This window comes from Sorex araneus, chromosome 5, assembly GCF_027595985.1.
Source record: "Sorex araneus isolate mSorAra2 chromosome 5, mSorAra2.pri, whole genome shotgun sequence".
NCBI lineage: Eukaryota > Metazoa > Chordata > Mammalia > Eulipotyphla > Soricidae > Sorex > Sorex araneus.
Genome location: NC_073306.1, coordinates 13,544,579 through 13,563,919, shown reverse-complemented (window position 1 = coordinate 13,563,919; position 19,341 = coordinate 13,544,579). Strand labels below are relative to the sequence as shown.

Genomic DNA, 19,341 nt, shown 5'->3' with positions numbered 1-19,341 from the left:
GGAGCTCTACAGACCCTGAGGTGGAAATATTCAAAGAAGGGGCCTCAACTTCCTACCAGAAAGAGGCACGCTGAGACCAGACACTGGAAATGGCTCGTTTTATAGGGTTTTACCAGACACAATTTATGTATTCATTTATTTACTATGCTTTTTGTGTTCCTGGAGTGAGCAGACGTCATTGGGCTATACTAGCACTCGACATGGTCAAATGGAGATGTTACTGGCGCTCACTTGAGCAAACTGCCGAACAACAGAATGACAAGTGATTACAAGTGATTATTTACTGTGAAATACACAGTATTTATTAAAGAGGGAGAGATTGGGGAAAGAGAAGAGAGAGAAAGGGGATTGAGGAGGAAAAAGGAGGAGAGAGAGACAGGTCCATAAAATAAAGCATCTATCTATAATCTATCTATCTATCTATCTATCTATCTATCTATCTATCTATCTATCTAATCTATCATGGGGAGAATGCTAGGGCCACACCCAGCAGTGCTGGGGGCCGTTCCTGGCTGTGCTAAGAGGTCATTTATGGTGCTGCTTGGGAGAATCACATCTAGTACCCGGGATGAACCCAAGTCCCCTGGGCCTCCTGTATGGAAAACTTACACTCAGTCCACGGATTCACCATCTATCAGGGCCCAAGAAAGAGAATTCGGAACAGGCACTGGTGGACGGATGGGTATTCGATCATTGTATGACTGAAATGTAATCATGAAAGTTTGTAAATCCATAATTGTATCTCACAGTGATTTATTTAAAAATAAATAAATAAATATTTCATCAAGGGGTAAAAAAAAAAAAAGAAAGAGAATTCACCCAAATGGCCCCATAAGGCAAAGGCATGCACCCTTTGTTGAGGTGTGGGCAACTCCAGAATGAAGTACTGGCAATTTACAATTTAAGATGACATTTAATTAAATAAAAGTCTCTGTGTTTTTTTTTTTAAGCTGTCTTTATGGAAATCTTATCTTTGGTAGAACTGAGTGTACTCAGGGACACAGGCTGAAAGATTGTTTCCTGTCACACCACTAACATCGGCGTGCCTTCTCCCTGCCAGCTACTGCTCTAAGTCACGCGTATACAGTATTTACTGCCCATAACCTGATCCCAGCTTTACAGATAAAGACACTGGGGTCTGTGGACATGAAGTGACCGGTCTCAACCAGGCAGGGAGACCTGGCTTTTGGACTCAAGTCACAGTCTGGTTCCAGAGCCACACTCTTAAGCCATGCACCACACTGTATCTCTAATTGGGTATTCTGAAAGAATTTGGGTTCTGGCAAATGTTTGGAATACAAATATTCGAAAAGGATGATCACTTAAGCAGAAGTGTTCAGTAAGCATTCCCTTCAAAGTTAGAAGCACAGTGGGACACTTATTTTTATACATGTGATTTGTCTGCTTTTATTAAGTTTATATTATCCAATTAGCACCCCGCTTACAAACCAGAAAGATGTACATGGACAAATAAGTTTTTGACTGGGATAGATTGAGGATTTAACTCTGCTTTCACCTTAAAAGCCTTTACATAACTGTAAGTATTTCAGTGGAGACAGGAAAAGGAGGCCAGAACACAGCTACAGCATATAAGGGGCGGGGACGGAGAGACAGCTCGGAGGCGAAGGTGCCTGCTCTGCATGCAGCTGGCCTGGGTTTGATCCTCGCACCACAAACAGTCCCCTGAGCACCACCAGAAGTGATCCCTGAGTAAAGAGCCAAGAGTAAGCCCTGAGCACAGCCAGGTGTGACCCCAAAACCCAAAACATCCACCTAAACAGATGCAAAATGAAGCGAGTAAAATACCTCTTCATTGTACTTATTTGAGGGAACTTGTGATAATATACGAAGATAATGAAGATGGATCATCTAAACTTAAAAAGATATACTGATAAGTCTAGCTTATCAGTATATCACACACTCTCCACACGTTCGAATGAGCCTCACACATGAAGGAACCTGCAGAGGAACCCAGGTGTGTGGGACCCAGGGCCGAGATCTTCAAGGCTGCTCAGATTGGGACTGGGCCTCTTCCACCCAGATTCCCATTTTCCAGTAGCTAGGCAGTCACACCCAGAAACTGTCCCCAGTGCCGTGTAATCCCATCAATGGCCAACAATCAGAGACTATAAAACCAAGCTCCTGGTTGGTCGGATGTGGCTGTGCAACATCAGCCTAGTTCTCCCACTTGGAGAACCTGGCGAGCTACCAAGAGTTTACTACCCGCACAGGAGAGCCTGGCAAGCTCCCCGTGGCATATTCATATGCCAAATACAGTAACAATAATGGGTCTCATTCCCCTTACCCTGAAGAGCCTTTATATGAGGTACCATTGAGAAGGACGAGTAAAGAGAGGCTGCTAAAATCTCAGGGTTAGGATGAATGGAGACATTACTGGTCCCTCTCCAGGAAATCATTGATCAATGGATTGACAGTATATACATACCTCTCGGAGAGCCCAGCAAGCTACCAAGAGTACCCTGCTCACATGGGCAGAGCCTGGCAAACTACCCGTGGTGTATTCGATATGCCAAAAACAGTAACAATAGGTCTCATTCCTCTGACCCTGAAAAAGCCTCCAATCATCGGGAAAGACAAGTAAGGAGAGGCTGCTAATATCTCACGGCTGAGAGGAATAGAGACATTACTGGTGCCCGCTCGAGTAAATCGATGAACAATGGGATGACAGTGATACAGTGATACTGATAAGTAATTACAAATAATAAAGAACACATCACCGTGAATGTGTTAGTTTAAAGCATTATGGGAAAGCATTGTTGAAATCTATTGCTACCCCTCGGAGATATACAGGAAGCTGCACAAAGAAGGCATTTTGATGGATGGGTCACTAGTACTCACATAAATAAAATATAACTGGGAAATACTATCTCATTCATTAATTTTTCTTCCATTCAAATGATAAATTTACCAGTCAAAGGAATTTAATTTTCACTCTTTAAAGATCATGATAAATCAAAATAAGCTTTCAAAAAAAGGTAGGTATTGTTAACGTTAAAAGTGTAGATTATAATACAGCCAAGTTAAACATGGCAACACTTTTTCATCAGATAGCTGCTCATTTCTTTGATTTCATTTAGCACTGATCTTATTCAATGCGGAAGGTTACATTTGTACAACCTCACATCGCTTAATGATTAACTCTATTCACCTGCCACCCTTACTGTTCATGTGGCAATCGTGGTTATATATAGAGTTCAGACACCTAGGTTAGCTTAGAGGAAAAGAGTAATTCCAAATTCCTTGAAATTGAATAATTTGGGTAAAAATGTACACGATCAAGGTCTTTCTTTTCATCATTCCTCTAGTTATTTCTTCCAGAATTGACCAAGATTATTCAACACTTGATTCGGCATCTCCAGAGCCAAACTCAAGATTTGCTATGCTAGATGATGTGAAAATCTTAGCCAATGGCCTCCTTCAGTTGGGACACGGTCTCAAAGACTTTGTCCATAAAACCAAGGGCCAAATTAATGACATATTTCAAAAACTCAACATATTCGATCAGTCTTTTTATGACCTGTCCTTGCAAACTAATGAAATCAAAGAAGAAGAAAAGGAACTTAGAAAAACCACATCCAAACTGCAAATCAAAAATGAAGAAGTAAAGAATATGTCTCTTGAACTCAACTCAAAACTCGAAAATCTCCTAGAGGAAAAAATTCTACTTCAACGAAAAGTGAAATATTTGGAGGAACAATTAACTCACTTAATTAAAGAGCAACCTGAAATTCAGGAATACCCAGAAGTAACTTCACTTAAAGTAAGTAGAAACAAGGAGGGTGCATTATTGTTTTCAATGTGGTTCTACTGGGGGAGGGAAAATTTAAGACATGCTATTTGAAATATTTTACAACTATTTACTTTTCTCAAGGACAAAAGGCTCTAGAAAATTAAATTCCCATTATAATTTTAAGCTGACTTTATGTTTGCTTAACGTTATATATAAAAACACTGTGTCCATGTGAAAATGAAAAATCTATTTCATACATGAAACATGAAGTTATTATTGCATTGCAAATTACTAGAAACAATAAGCAAAAGGAAAATAATCTTGAGACTGTTCTCTTGTGTTTCAAATGTACAGAAGCTACACAGTAAATATTACATATTTATTCCTTAATAAAGGACTCTTATCTATGTAATTAAAGCTTAAGGTTCAGAAAATCTGATTTCAGAAATACAACTTTCCAAATAACACAAACAGAAGTGCGTCATATTTGAAAAAGCGCGCAAGGTTTTTCCCACCATCTACTTGTCTGATCTACTATTTGTTTCAAAAACTATATTGTGCTAGTGTTACTGGAAATAAAAAATGCACAATATTAAAAAAATTATAAAAGAGGAAAAAAGAAAGAAGAAACTTCTAACCAACCTCCGATCTATATGCAGACTTTTGTAGAACAGCAAGACAACAGCATTAGAGACCTTCTCCACACCGTGGAAGAACAATACAGACAATTAAACCAGCAGCACAGCCAAATAAAAGAAATAGAAAATCAGGTAAGTGGCGACTTACTTCCATGCCCAGCCTCTCACGGCTGAGGTCTAAGAAAACAATAAGCTCCACAATCCTTGAAATTAGCCCTCTCTCAACAGTGAGCAAAAGGCTCCCATAAGCTGAAAGCACCGGGGTCTGCAAGTTGGTTCTGACTTGCGTGTGACCTGAGGGCCTCTGTCCCTCCGTCTCCTCCCTGAGTCAGTGAACAGAACAGAACCCATCCTGTAGAACTGTTGGGGGGGTGAGAATTAACTCCTCATAAAGTATATCCTCAATTTGCACCCAAAGGGATGCTATTGAAATTTAAATCAGACCATAAGTCTCTTTCTTCAAACCCACAGTGGCTGCCCGTGTCACTCGGGGTGGCCCCCAAGACCCCAGAGAGAGGACCTGCCCTCTTGTTATCCCTCTGACTTCACTTCTTCTCTGTCACCCTCTCCGCCGCTAAGCAAGCCTGCCGGCCTCCCCCTGGGCGGCTCCCCTAGTCTTCCTCGCTCTTCTCCCCTGGGGTCTGCACGGCCCCCTTGCTCGCTTGTGTCCTTCAGATCTGGACCGGTATCAAATGCCCAGAGAAGCCTTCCCAGGCTCCACCGGTGACAGACTTGTTAGATTCAAGTGCTCTGAGTTCCCTCTTTTCGGCCTTAAATCCTCTTACCATTTCCCTTACCTTTTTCCTTAGTTCTTAACCTCTGACTTGATGTAACAAATATTTCGCTGTCTGTCCCTGCAGTAGAATATAACTTTAATGAACTGTCTGGTATGAGAAAGTGCCCAAAAAATATATGTTGAAAATATTCAGGACACAAAAGTCAATAAAAATTTAATGTGAACACCAGAAACTGTAATACTGGATATCAGGAGAAACCAAATGTCTGATAATTAATCTATAGGATAAAAGAGTCAGGAAGGGGAATGCCTTTTCAGAACTAAACATATTCAAAAATAAGCATTTCAATATGCAGTATTAATTCAAAATATTAATATAGTAATACTATAAAACAGCCATTCCAAAAATTCCAAAAGAAAAGCTACAAAAAAAAAAACTGCCACTAATTAAAACCAGAGAATTAGCAGTTTCTCCTGAAGAAATACAATATTGAGGCTGGAGCGACAGCACAGCGGGTAGGGCATTTGCCTTGCACACAGCCGACCCGGGTTCAATTCCCAGCATCCCATTTGGTCCCCTGAGCACCGCCAGGGGTAATTCCTGAGTGCAGAGCCAGGAGTAACCCCTGTGCATCACCGGGTGTGACCCCCCAAAAAATAAGAAAGAAAAAGAAATACAGTATCATTATGTTTTAGTATTTTAAACATAACTTTAGGTTACTTTTCCACATTTAATGACTCAGTATAGTAGGGTATTTAATTTTTTTTTTTTTTGGCTAACTATCCAAAATAATTTCTTGCAAAGTATACTCTAGGACCAACCTTATTACATTATGTTTATGAATTATTAGACTATCCCCTTTGTGCTGTTAAATAAGCCTGCTCACAGACGCAGAAGGCACTACTGAACTGGTGGTGTGCACTGTGTGTAATTACACGCACACAGAAAATCAAACAGTGAATTTCCGAGGGAGGCTCACCCCGAGCAGTGCTCAGGAACCCGGGGTCACGCTCAGCCACGTGGGTCAGAGGAAGGTTTACGTCTAGGGCATGGGGATGCAGAAGTGCTAGAACAACAGTGGCGCTGCGGACCGCCAGGGCCACCCCCACGATGCTCAGGCGCCACTAGGGCCACACGTGCTCCGGAGGCCCGAGATGCCGGGATCAAGCCCCATCCTTGTACACTCAAGTACGTGCACTTGCCCCCGAGCTATCTCCCGAGCCCCAACACCAGATTTCTTTTTTTTGGGGGGGGTCACACCTGGTGATGCACAGGGGTTACTCCTGGCTCGTGCACTCAGGAATTACTCCTAGTGGTGCTCAGGGGACCATATGGGATGCTGGGAATTGAACCTGGGTCGCCCGAGTGCAAGGCAAATGCCCTAACCAGTGTGCTATCGCTCCAGCCCCAAACACCAGATTTCTAAACTGGAGGAAGGTTTAGATGCTCTAACTTCCTCAAACTGAAATTAAGAAACCAAAATTCTAAAAAGTGCTCCTAAAACCACATATTTCCTTATCAGAGAACACTAACCCCCAAACAAATAAACTACTATAGGTCCATGAGGCGGGTCCTGGGGAGTCCTATGTGTGCTGACATCAAAAAGCTAACGCTAGTGATGTATCTGACATTCTACTGTCCTTAGCCCATTAATAAGAAAACTCATCAACAAATAAATTAAAAACCAGAGCACTTAATTTTTACATAAGACATAAAAATGATTTGTTTTTAGGAAATCTTTTATGTTTACATTTGGGCCAGACCCAGTGGTGCTCAGGGCTTACTCCTGGCTCTGTGCTCAAGAATCACTCCTGGTAGTACTATGGAACATAGGAGGTGCTGGGGATTGAACCTGGATCTGCACGTGCAAACAAGTGCACTACCTGCTGAACTATCTTCCCAATCCCCCAAAGCTTTGCTTTTATAAAAAAAACAAGAAATGGGCTAAAGCGATAGGATAGCAGGTAGGGCATTTGCTTTGCACACAGCAAATCCGGGTTCGATTCCCAGCATCCCATATGGTCCCCCGAGCACCGTCAGGAGTAATTTCTGAGTGCATGAGCCAGGAGTAACCCCTGTGCATAGCCGGTTGTGGCCCAAAAAAGAAAGAAAATTGTGGGGTTTTTTTGTGTGTATGTGAGTGTGTGAGAGGGACAACAGCAACGCTTAGGGCTTATTCCTGGCTCTGTGCTGGGTGGTCACTCCTGGCAGGGACTGAGGGCCCGCCCCTATGTGGTACTGGGGATCAAACCTGGGCTGGCAGAGTGTCAAGCAAGTGCCCCAGCCACTGGACTATCTCTCCAGTCTAAAACCAGCACACTTCAATAAAAATTAACTGATAAACTGACAATCAAGTATGAAATATTTTGAAAGTAAGCAAGTAAGTCTGCCGACTTGCTACTTCTACAGATATGTTTGGAGCGATAGCACAGCGGGTAGGGCGTTTGTCTCGCACCCATGTTTGATTCCTCCATCCCTCTCGGAGAGCCCGGCAAGCTACCGAGAGTATCTGGCCCACACGGCAGAGCCTGGCAAGCTACCCGTGGCGTATTCGATATGCCAAAAACAGTAACAACAAGTCTCACAATGGAGACGTTACTGGTGCCCACTCGAGCAAATCGATGAGAAACGGGATGACAATGACAGTGACAGTGACAGATATGTTTACATATCAGAAGTTAAGAAAGCAGGACAAATTAGTTGCTGTTTGTGGTAGGCATGAGCACCAATACTATTTAAACTGAAGAGTTATAAAATTAAAACTGTCTGGATTACTGAATATAATAATAATAATGAATTCTAGCCATATAAATGTATGGTAATATTTTCTAAGCAAATTCTCACCTTTTGGTCTTGCTCTGTTTTAACAACCTGTCTCTTGTCTTGATCTCCCATTTTTAACTTATTAAATATGAGTTTGATTAAATCTTTTGAAAACAGGTAATCTGTATAATCAGGTTATTCCAAAGGAATCACCATAATGACTAAGGAATAACCAAATGACTAAAACTTGCACTTTTAATATCTTCCTTCAGATCTCCTTACATGTCCAATGCTATCATTAAAAGTAAATTTGCATTCTTTTATTAGCTAAGAAGAACGGGTGCGATTCAAGAATCCACAGAAAATTCTTTTTCTACCAAAGCAAGAGCACCAAGAACTACTCCTGGTCTTCACTTGAATCAAACAACAAATGCAGAATATGATGGTAAGATAATCTGATAGTTTTCCCTCTGAAGTTACGATCAGCAAATTCTTCAACGTCTAGCACTGCCATCAAAAATACTCATTCGAAAGGCTGGAGAGAGGGTACAAAGGTGAAGGTGCTTGCCTAGGATTTAGCAAGAGCCGTGACCAACTACATCACCGCAGAGGCTGGGGCCCCTGAGCAACCAACAAAACTGAAACCAAAGGAACCAACAAAACCCAAAGCCCGAAATCCAAACGACAGGACCCAAGTTGGAAAAAGTGCCTGTCAAAAAGGCAGGCTGGGGGTTGGGAGGGAACCTGGGGACATTGGTGGAGGGAAGAGGATGGGAATTTGAAGAAGTTGGGACACTGTGTGTCTAAAATTCATCTCAATAACTTTGTAAATCATGGTGTCTTAATAAAAAGTTTTAAAAGAAAACCCATATTCAAAGTCTTTTCTAAACAGATTGACCAAATGCATTGTGTTGGACTAAACTGAATTCTGGAATTTATTTTCTAATACCCTATGAAGGACTGGAGCGATCGCACAGCGGGTAGGGCATTTGCCTTGCGCGTGACCGACCTGGGTTCAATTCCTCCATCCCTCTCAGAGAGCCCGGCAAGATACTGAGAGTATCCTGCCAACATGAATACTCTTGGTATCTTGCCTATGTGGCAGAGCCTGGCAAGCTACCCATGGCGTATTCAATATACCAAAAACAGTAACGACAAGTCTCACAATGGAGACATTACTGGTGCCCGTTCAAGCAAATCGATGAACAACGGGACAACAGTGCTACAGTGCTACCCTATAAAACCTGCTCATTCATAAGACAATCAGGGACAATCCAATATAAATATGGACCTGATATCAGGTAACATAGAGTTAGAGTTGATCTCTGAACTACGTGCGTTTGAACTGCACGGGTCCACTAGTATCGTGTGCTTCTCTCTGTAAATACACTTGGCCCTAAGTATCTGTAGATTCCGTGCTTACAGATTCAAATAATGAGGATTCATATAGGTTGAATCCACAGATGGGAAGATGAGGACAGGGAGTGTCCATTATTAGGAACTTGAGCATCTACAAACTCTGGTATCCCGAAAGCAATCAGCCTCTCAGCTGTGCAGACAGACCATGCTATGTAAGTAGGGGGGAGGGGGAGTCAGAGTTATACATGTGTTATACATGGATTTTTCATTACACAGAGGTAGGAACCCCTAATATCACATCATCCAAACACTGTTTAAGACTTGATCGTATTAGTGGTTTTCTTGAATATGTAAAGGCAATATTGATGTGGTAATATAAGATAATTTCACATTTAAGAGATGCATGTAAAAATATCTAAGGGGTTAAGAGTCAAGGTGTTTGCAGATTACTGTCCAATAGCATGGGAAAAGGCATGTTTGCACACAAGTACTTATAGGGCAAAAACATCAATGAACTGTTGAATATAAATGGAAAGATTTTCATGTCCCTCTTTACTTTCCTTGTTTGGAAAGGTTTAATAAGGAAATAATAAAGAAGGAAAACTACGTTTCCCTTCCCAAACGTCTACAGAATTACATATTTAAAAACATGTATTTTCCTGCAACTCATACAGGGAAAAAAAAAAATTCTGATTACTCCACCTATATCTTGACTACCAGTTACATACTACACACTAATGTCTCATGCGTAGTATTTTATATTTTTCCTACACTTACAAAACTTAATGTTTTTAAAATTCTCATTTCACCTATTTTCTTTTTAAAAATCAGTTTAATAGCCATTTCTATATTATTTATGTAACATGTCACGCAGTGATGCCCTAGTATAAAAATGCTTTGGACAAATTCCATTAAATCTCAAGCCCTAAAGGTAACAATCATTTACTTTGTCTAATTTAATAACATTTCATTGATTATAGAGATTCCTGTTGATTGCACCACCATTTATAAAAGAGGAAAACACATAAGTGGTATTTACTCCATTAGACCCAGAAACTCTCAAGCTTTTCATGTCTACCGTAAAGTTACAGCAGCTGAAACTAACCTACGAAGGACACGGACAGTATTAAGCTCAGATCACCACTAGCAAGACTAATCCTATCTATTTAGAAAACCTACAAGATGAAGTTTACATGAGTAGTTATACAGATGTTATTTATAATTGTCTTGCTTGCATATATATTTGTGTATTCATACAATGTTGTTTTTCCATAAAATAAAATGAAGCAAATACTTCCAAAAGTTTATTGATAAAAAGATAAGCTGCCTTTAAGACCTTGGAATGATAACTAGTAGCATGCCAACATTAATAATGACCTTTCATAACCACCAACTGGAGTCAAGCCAGGCCACCCAGTGCTCACCACAGGCTGTGTTCTTTACTGCGTTCTTTCTTTACAGGACGAGGGGGCACAGTAATCCCACCCCGTGGACACCCCAGCCCAGGCCCTTTGCCTGGGGATTACTGTGAATTATTACGAAAGATGAAAAAAGTCAAACCAAAATTAATAAATGAATAAAAACAGTATTTTGCAATAGCTATATAAGTCTACTAATATAGAACATCACGCATTATATTTAGGTAGTTCATGGACTCTACTTAAGCATCTAATAGACGGATCACAAAATTTCAGTGAAACTTGGAAAAACTACCAATATGGTTTGGGGAAGCTTGATGGTAAAATGACTTCATTCATTCATTCATTCATTCATTCTTCATGGACTAGGCATTAGGAATGGAAAAATGAAAGAGGAACAATCGTGCCCTTCACAGAACTTACAAATAATTGTATGCTGGTTAGCAATTTCTATTCTAAGTATTCTTATACTTACCACTTACCACATCTAAATGTCTTTTCTTAATTATACCTATCACAATTTAATTTGATGACTTATAATTATCATAATTATAATTATTAAAGTAAAATTAAAAATTCTAATTAAGTGCTATGTACTTTGATAGGGCAGATGCCATGAGTAAACTATTAAGAAACCATCTACTTTCTTAGCCAAATTTTCTTTAGTTATTTGGAAGCTGGAAGAGGCAAAGAAGCCATGAAATGATTCATATAAAAATGTCCAGACTCAATTATTTAAACATTATAGATGCACCCCATGGAATGTTTGGTCAAAACGCATGAAAATTATTCTGCTCCCAAAATAAACATAGTAAGTAAAATCTGAAAAAAGGCAGACGGTCCAAAAATTCTACTATAAGCATTCATGAATAATGTACAAGTACTTATTTATGAAGTTTTAAAAAATACATTATTATATCAAATAAGGGTGTGAGCGAGATAGTACTGGAATTAAAGCTCAGGCCTTGCATGTAGCTGACCCTGTTTTGCTCCCTGGCACTGCTGGGGAAGGCCCAAGCACAACCAGAAGTAGCCACTAAGTGTGGCCCAAACACTCTCCCCCAAACTACGTCAACTGTGGAAAGAGAGCATATCTAATCCTTATAAATTTGTTCACTCAGAATACCAGTCAGTCTATCACCAAAAGTGTATACTCAGTAGTGCTGCATTTAGTAACCAAATCTTCTAAGACACCCAAAAGGTATCTTAGAAGGCTGGGAGGTCCAGACTACTCATTTATTAATATCTGTAAACCATCTGTGCTTGCAATCCTTAAAATGAAGTCACCCACGAGTTCAATACCTATAAGACAATTTGGATGTTTTTCCTTATGTAAAAATAATTGTGATTATTAGAGAGATATATGACTATTTGTTTTCAATTCTTTTGAAACAAACAAAAAATTATTTGTTTGGGGGCTACTTCCCAGTGGTGCTCAGGGTTTATCCTGGCTCGGGGCAGGCACGGGGCCCCAGGTAGCACTGGCCGTGTGCAAGGCATGTCCTGCCTGCTGTTACCTCTGCTCCAGCCCGCAAATTACAAACTTTAAGTCAGAGAAAAAAAAAAAGTCATGAATTATGCAGCTTAATTCAAAATGTTTATCCAAATTTACTTTTTTTCCTACATAAAAATAAACAGAGCAAATATAGAAAAATAAATCTATACTTAATAAACTCACGACATTTTTATTGCTATTGCTATTCAGCTTGGGACCACCCTGCTGTACTCAGGGCTTACTCCTGACTCTGGACTCAGGGATAGTCCTGGCTGGGTGAGGGGCCCGGAAGTGGTGCCAAGGTTAGAATCCAGGCCCGGCGTGTACCAGGCGAGGGCCCTCCCTGCAGTACTCTCTCTCCAGACACATGATTTTTATCTACTCATCTGGGAGCACGACGTGCAGCTGATAGAAAAGCCGGATCACAAAAGGAACAAGAAATGATGAGCTACTCGTGCCCACACCTGAAGAAATGTATTACGGGGGCCTGAGAGACAGCTCGATGGGCTGCGTGACGCTTTGCATGCAGGAGGCCTAAGTGCAAACCCTGGAACCACACAGTTCATCCACTGAGCACTGCCAAGGGCAAATCCCCCAGAACACAGCTGCGTAGAGTCCCTGAGCACTGCTGGGTGTGGCCCCCAAATCAAAAACAAACAAAAACCACATATAATTAGCGTAATATATGTTACGGGCTGGAGCGATAGCACAGTGGTAGGGCGTTCGCCTTGCACGTGGCCAACCCGTGTTCGATTCCTCCATCCCTCTCGGAGAGCCCGGCAAGCTACCGAGAGTATCGCGCCCGCATGGCAGAGCCTGGCAAGCTCCCCGTGGCGTATTCGATATGCCAAAAACAGTAACAAGTCTCACAATGGAGACATTACTGGTGCCCGCTCGAGCATATGGATGAGCAATGGGATGACAGTGACAATATATTTTATACAAGCATAGTCTCAAAGTATACATTTTTAAAAAGACAGTTAAGACTTTAGATAGGCCGATTAATATTGTCAGTATTTTTATCTGTAAAAATTTGTGGGGGCTTGGGGTCAGGGGCAAGGTTTAGGCCTCACCCGGCAGTGCTCGGGGCTTACGCCTGGCTCGGGGCTCAAAGGTCACTCCTGGAGGTGCTCAGGTAACATATGCGGTGCTGAAGACCACACCAGGGTATCTCCCACCCCAACAGGTATCTCACTTTGGAGGTCGGCATGATGCAATAATATAAGTTTGAAGGTGTGAAACATTTCTAAAACACACACAGTGCTGTGCACAGCAGGACCGCAACAAGGTATCTGTAATCACAAAGTAAACAAATAAGCGGTGGTGTGGTCTCTCTCCCGCCATGTGCACTCAGTGGCCATGAGCCGCCTCCCTACCACAGCCGACAGCTGCCGCCAACAGACACACGAGGGAGGAACAGGGCCACCGGGCTGGTTGGTGACCAGCTGTCATTTACTCCAATCTCGTCTCCCTCTGCCTGCTTCCGGTCTTACCCACCCACTCCTGTGTTCCTCCGGCCCCCCATGCTCCTCTCCCTGTGCTCCATCTTGCCGCCTTAGCCTCGACCCCAATCTCAAGCACTGGGGGTGGTAACTACACCGAGGTCAGACAGCACAATCAGCACACGGGAAGCCCTTCTCTTCCTTCCCGGGAAGCTCTTCTAGGACAAAGATCCCTTCAAGGATGGAATTTCATCTAGGGGAGCGATTCTCCTTTCCGTAGTCCAAAAACCATTCAAACATTCATCTTAATTCCACTTCTTAACAATATTAGTCATTATATATGGACACAGTAGAGATACAGTGAGCTTTAAGGTGGCTCTCCTGGGAATATCTTGCTATAGATCCCAGACTACAGTGCTCAGGCCAGATGAGTCCTTCCTAGCCCCACGCAGGGTCCTTGTCCAGTTGTTTCTCTTTGGATCATGACAGAATTTGTCCATGACCATGTTCTTAACTCATAGCTAAGTATTATGGCCTTTGGCCTGGCCCATTTCGATGCCAGGGTGGTTCACAGCTTGCCCTGGGTCCATCCAGTCCCTCGTCGGGACCCTCCTTTTGGGGTGCGAGGAACTAAGGGCAACCGAGGCTTAAGTTGAGAAAATATGAGAGATGCCCAGGAATGAGTATTATTCAGAGTCAACTAACTCCCAAGTTACAAAAGCACAGCAGTAACTGTCTTCCTGTGTCTATACAGTAAGGACATTGCTCTAAAGTAAACTATGCAAAGGACACAAGGGAAAGAGAAAGGCAAATTTCACTTATAAATACAAATCCAGAGATTTCTGAGGAATTTGACTCTGCAAGTCACAGGCACTGCTCTGGGGGTAAAGGTGACAAACCGGTTGGGGAAGCAGAGCACAAAGAGGTTACAGATAAACAGAGAGAAACGGGAGTGCCTCAGGAGCACTGTGATGGGTGTACGCCAATAAACCTCAGCTCCCTGTGGCCAGGGAGAAAGGACAAACTAATGTTATCCTACAAGATATACTGATTTACAAAGAAATACTTTTAAGAGCCTCTAAAATAACTATGGAATTTGAGATGAAATAACTCATTTACAGATAACAATTTTAAAACGACTTAAAATAAAACAGTTGGGTGTCTAATCTGCAGTTACCAATCCACAAATTTTTACTTTTATTTTCAGGAGAATTTTGGTTGGGTCTAGAGAAGATATACTCCATAGTAAAGCAATCTATTTACATTTTACAAATTCAGCTAGAAGACTGGAAAGATAACAAGCATCTCCTCGAATATTCCTTCCACTTGGGCAATCATGAAACTAACTACAGGTTAAACCTGGCTGAGATTACTGGCAATGTGCCCAGGGCCCTTCCAGAACACAATGATTTGATGTTTTCCACTTGGGATCACAGAGTGAAAGGATACTTCAGCTGCACTGAAAGTTACTCAGTTCCTAGAATCACTGCTTTACTTTCCTATCTTCAAAATATCTACCTAGAGTATTAGCTAATACTAACAGTGTTAACTTTAAAAATCTGGATTTCTAAATAAATATTTTAATAGGTTAAAAAGTCTCTTAACCTGCAAGTTAATTTGGTTCTAGAAAAGTACTTTATTTCTAGTCTTCCTTAGATATTTTCTTAAATATCTAAGGAAACTTTACGCAGATTACTGGCCTACAAGAATCTGTAACACTGTCTTATTTATATATGGGGATATACTTGTTGGAATAAATGTGTCTCTATGACCTTCCTTAGGAGGCTGGTGGTGGAATTATAAATTCCAGGAAAATAACCTAAATGGCAATTACAACAAGCCCAAAGCCAAAGCTAAACTGGAGGAGAAAAGAAGAATTTGCTGGAAAACTCAAAACAAAACGCTACACTTGATCAAGTCAACCAAAAATGCTGATCCATCCAAAAAACAGATTCAGTGAGCCCCAAATGAACTGCAGCAAATTAAAAAGCCAATAAATTCAACATTAAACGCAACCCAAGTTTCTGTGGCTTAATAACTTGGTCGTAAATCCTTAACGGGCGATCTTAGAAACAGATTACAGCAGCTTCGATTTAAGATGAAACGTACTGCCACATGAGCTCAAAGGACTCAATTACCGAGCTCGGTCCAAATTCTGATGCCATCTACTTGGAGATTTTGGATGTGGAAATAAATTTAAGATGATTATAATCAAATTCTAACAAATGGGTTAATTTTCAAATTATTTTTTAAATTTTTAAACTAATCTCTTGGAATTACCTTTAGTTTTTATTAAGACACCATGATTAACAAAGTTGTTCACAATCTCACTGTTTCAGGCATGTGATGCTCCAACACCAATCCCAGCACCAACGTCCCCTTCCTCCCACCACCAACGTCCCCTTCCTCCCACCACCAACGTCCCCTTCCTCCCACCAGTGTCCCAGGTTCCCTGACACCCCCAGCCTGCCCCCTTTGCAAGCATTTAAAATTTATTTCATACGACTTGCACCAACACAACTCAAAGAAATGGCAAATGGAATTATCAGAAAATAAAATAACAAAAGTCAGTTTGTGGTAACTGATTGCGATATGATTTTAACCTCTGTAAAAAAAGAAATTCAAATTATTTAATACAGTACTGTGCCCTGCCTATTCTTGTTTACGTTAACTAAGTCCTCAACTCTGGCATCTTAAATACATCGCATTAAATTTTATTTTATACTTTGGATCTGATTGCAGTAATCATCCTATCTTCCTTGTCATAAATCCATTTCTTTTATATCCCTTGACAGGCATATAACACATTTTTTTCATATGACTTGCTCAAAAAACTCTTAAAAGAATGGCAAACAAAAGTCTCATAAAATACATCACCTGAAAGTCAATTTGTGGTGATGAGTTGCTATACATTGTCAACCTTTCTTAATCCAGCAGAAGACAACCATAGGCACCATTCACTCCTGAGTGCTGCACCAAGTACCACGTGATGGGAAGTTTCTCCCCTCTTTTAAAGGAGCTCTGAACGCTTCTTACAAAACTGGCTTCAAGACTATCAATGTCCTAAGCTGTTGCCTGTCCATGAAGCTCTGGGTAGTTCCTTCACCTCTGCATGATTACCTGGCTGGGTAGAGTACTCCTGGTGAGGTGCTCATCTCGCTGGGTCTTTGCACGCTAGTCTCCCATAGCCTTCCGACGCGCCGAGTGTCATCTGATAGACCTGCTGTGTATCTTCGGGGCTCTCCTTTGTACAGAAGCTCCTTCTTATTGATCTTGCTGCTTTCAACATTGTTTCTATCTTTGAATTTTGTTATTTAAGAGTATAACGTGTCTTGAAGTTTTCCTAATTAAGTCTATTTTCGCTTGGACCCTTCCGGCCTCTTGGATCTCGGCATCTGTGATGGTCAACTCTGGGCCTATCATGTAATTTGTTGTGCAGACCTGTTGGTCACGTCAGGGGCTGTGGTCTGGGCCCGTGAGATAGAGCAGGCTGCGGGTGGGGGGGGGGAGAGGCGGGGTCCGCCTCCCTTTCAGAAAAGGCCCAGGGGTATCGGCCAGGTGGTGGCGTAGCAAGCAGAAGGTCCCAAATGGGATCTCCATTTTTAAATCGCTTTTTAAAACAGAAATACCTAAATAGATCTCATTTTTGTTATCCCTTGGACTAATATTACAGCTTTTCCCGAAACTTTTTTTTTTTGCCCAAATTTTAAACTTGAATAAATATAAACAAGTGAGAATTACAGGTTTGGCAGTTGTTGTGTTTTTGGGCCACCGTCAACTGTGCCCAAGGCTTAGTCCTAGTGCTGCGCTGGTGTGGGGGGGTGTCATTCCTGCTGGGTCTCAGGGCCCCTTATTCAGTGCTGAGAATCAAAGCCGAGTCTGCAGCATGCAGGGTAAGTGCTCTATCCGCTCCTCTATCTCTCCGGCCCCAGAACTAGTGTCCAAATGCTGCCAGAGCATTTGTTTCAAAACTAAAATCTAGTCAGCTTCATTTACATGCAAAAAAAAAAAATGTGGAATACGAATATTGAAAACGATAGCTTATTTTGCTGCAAAAGAACATATTTAGGGGGGCTGGAGCGATAGCACAGCGGGTAGGGCATTTGCCTTGCACACGGCCGACCCGGGTTGAATCCCAGCATCCCGTATGGTCCCCTGAGCACCGCCAGGGGTGATTCCTGAGTACATGAGCCAGGAGTGACCCTTGTGCATCGCCGGGTGTGACCCAAAAAGCAAAAAAAAAAAAAAAAAAAAAAGAACATATTTAGTTTGCCTAATTTATGAAGCCAAATAAAATACTATATTGAAATACGTTCACAGTCGTAAATATTGTAGACCATGAGCACGAGGTCATATGATCATATCAGATTTCACCCACTGTGCCCTAGTGTATCTGTTAACTTAGCTCTAGTCTGTAGTTTATATATCCAAAGAGACTACAGTGAAAACAAGCACTTTTAAAGGAAGCTTGTGAAAATAAACTAAAGCAGTATCAAGGTAAGGTTTCTTAACGCATTCACGTGGACACGATGTGCGTCTAATGCCTCCAACCTTTCAAAAGACCTTTAGAACCACACAACTAATGAATGTTGAGGTAGCCCGCAGACACATGAGAAAGGCAAGCCCTACCACAGCCAGAGCCCCAGTACCACTGACGCACTGACATGCATGTCTGTTTTCTGTTTCTGTATTCAGTCCCCTTACAGCTATTTGATTTTTTTTTTTTTTTTTTGCTTTTTGGGTCCCACCTGGCGATGCACAGGGGTTACTCCTGGCTCATGCACTCAGAAATTATTCCAGGCAGTGCTCAGGGGACCATATGGGATGCTGGAAATCAAACCCAAGTCGGCCGCATGCAAGACAAATGCCCTACCTGCTGTGCTATTGCTCCAGCCCCGCTATTTGAATTTTTATAGTTCGGACTGAAATCACAACAGCAGCACGTTATGTTCAAATTTAAATTAATATGAATCCTAAATCCTCAACAGTTATTACCCTCTGTCCACAGCATCACCTGTTATTATTTACCTTTAAAGTATGTCTTGAAAGAAACTGCCAGAGAAAAATGATAAGTTGAGGCCAGAGCAACAGCACAGCGGGGAGGGCATTTGCCTTGCACACTGACCTGGGTTTGATCCCCAGCATCCCATACGGTCCCCTGAGCACAGTCAGGAGTGATTCCTGAGCGCAGAGCCAGGAGTCGTCCTTCTTGATGCAGAGAATTCCCATCACATCTCCACAATGAACATTCCCTTTGGTCCAGTGTGAAAGTCACCGAGAGCAAGCATGCACACCTAGGCCCCGCTCACACTGGGGATGGGACACTCCCACTCTGTACCTGGAATCAGCACGTCTTCATGTCTGTACGCGTTTCTTCCTCACAGTGCAACAAGTGAAATTCAATGAACTCAGTCGTTAAACAAAACATTTTTGTGTCTGCAATTTGTGCAACGTGGAGAGAACTGGAGGGGCTGGTGCTCAGCCAATGGAGCCATGGTTTTAAATGACAAATCTGAAATGAGACTCACCGTGATCGTTCTCCTAAGTAAAACCTAAAGAAACAAAGTAAGGGAATAAGCCATGGCCAGTGAGAGTCCGCCTACAGAACTCACTGAGTTTCTGCTGGGAGGACAGAGAGAGGGACAGTGACCATCTGCTGGTGGGTGTGGTACAGCAATACGGTCTTCTTGAAACAGACAGATTAATGGTGTTATAAATCATGGTGCGTAAAGGGAAAA

General features: G+C 41.8%; 2 protein-coding genes across 8 annotated transcripts in view; one reads left to right on the top strand and one right to left on the bottom strand.

Annotated features, from left to right (window-relative positions):
- The window catches only part of DOCK7 (dedicator of cytokinesis 7), a 187,989-nt gene that overhangs the window by 101,500 nt on the left and 67,148 nt on the right, over window positions 1-19,341 (bottom strand). The gene's annotated exons all lie outside the window — the stretch shown is intronic.
- On the top strand, window positions 3,256-15,705 carry ANGPTL3 (angiopoietin like 3). Its single transcript, XM_012932394.2, is given in 9 exon segments — window positions 3,256-3,781; window positions 4,411-4,521; window positions 8,217-8,334; window positions 10,229-10,327; window positions 10,870-10,986; window positions 14,811-15,075; window positions 15,383-15,527; window positions 15,529-15,559; window positions 15,680-15,705. Coding segments are annotated over 9 exon segments (1,407 nt in total). The 5' UTR covers window positions 3,256-3,286.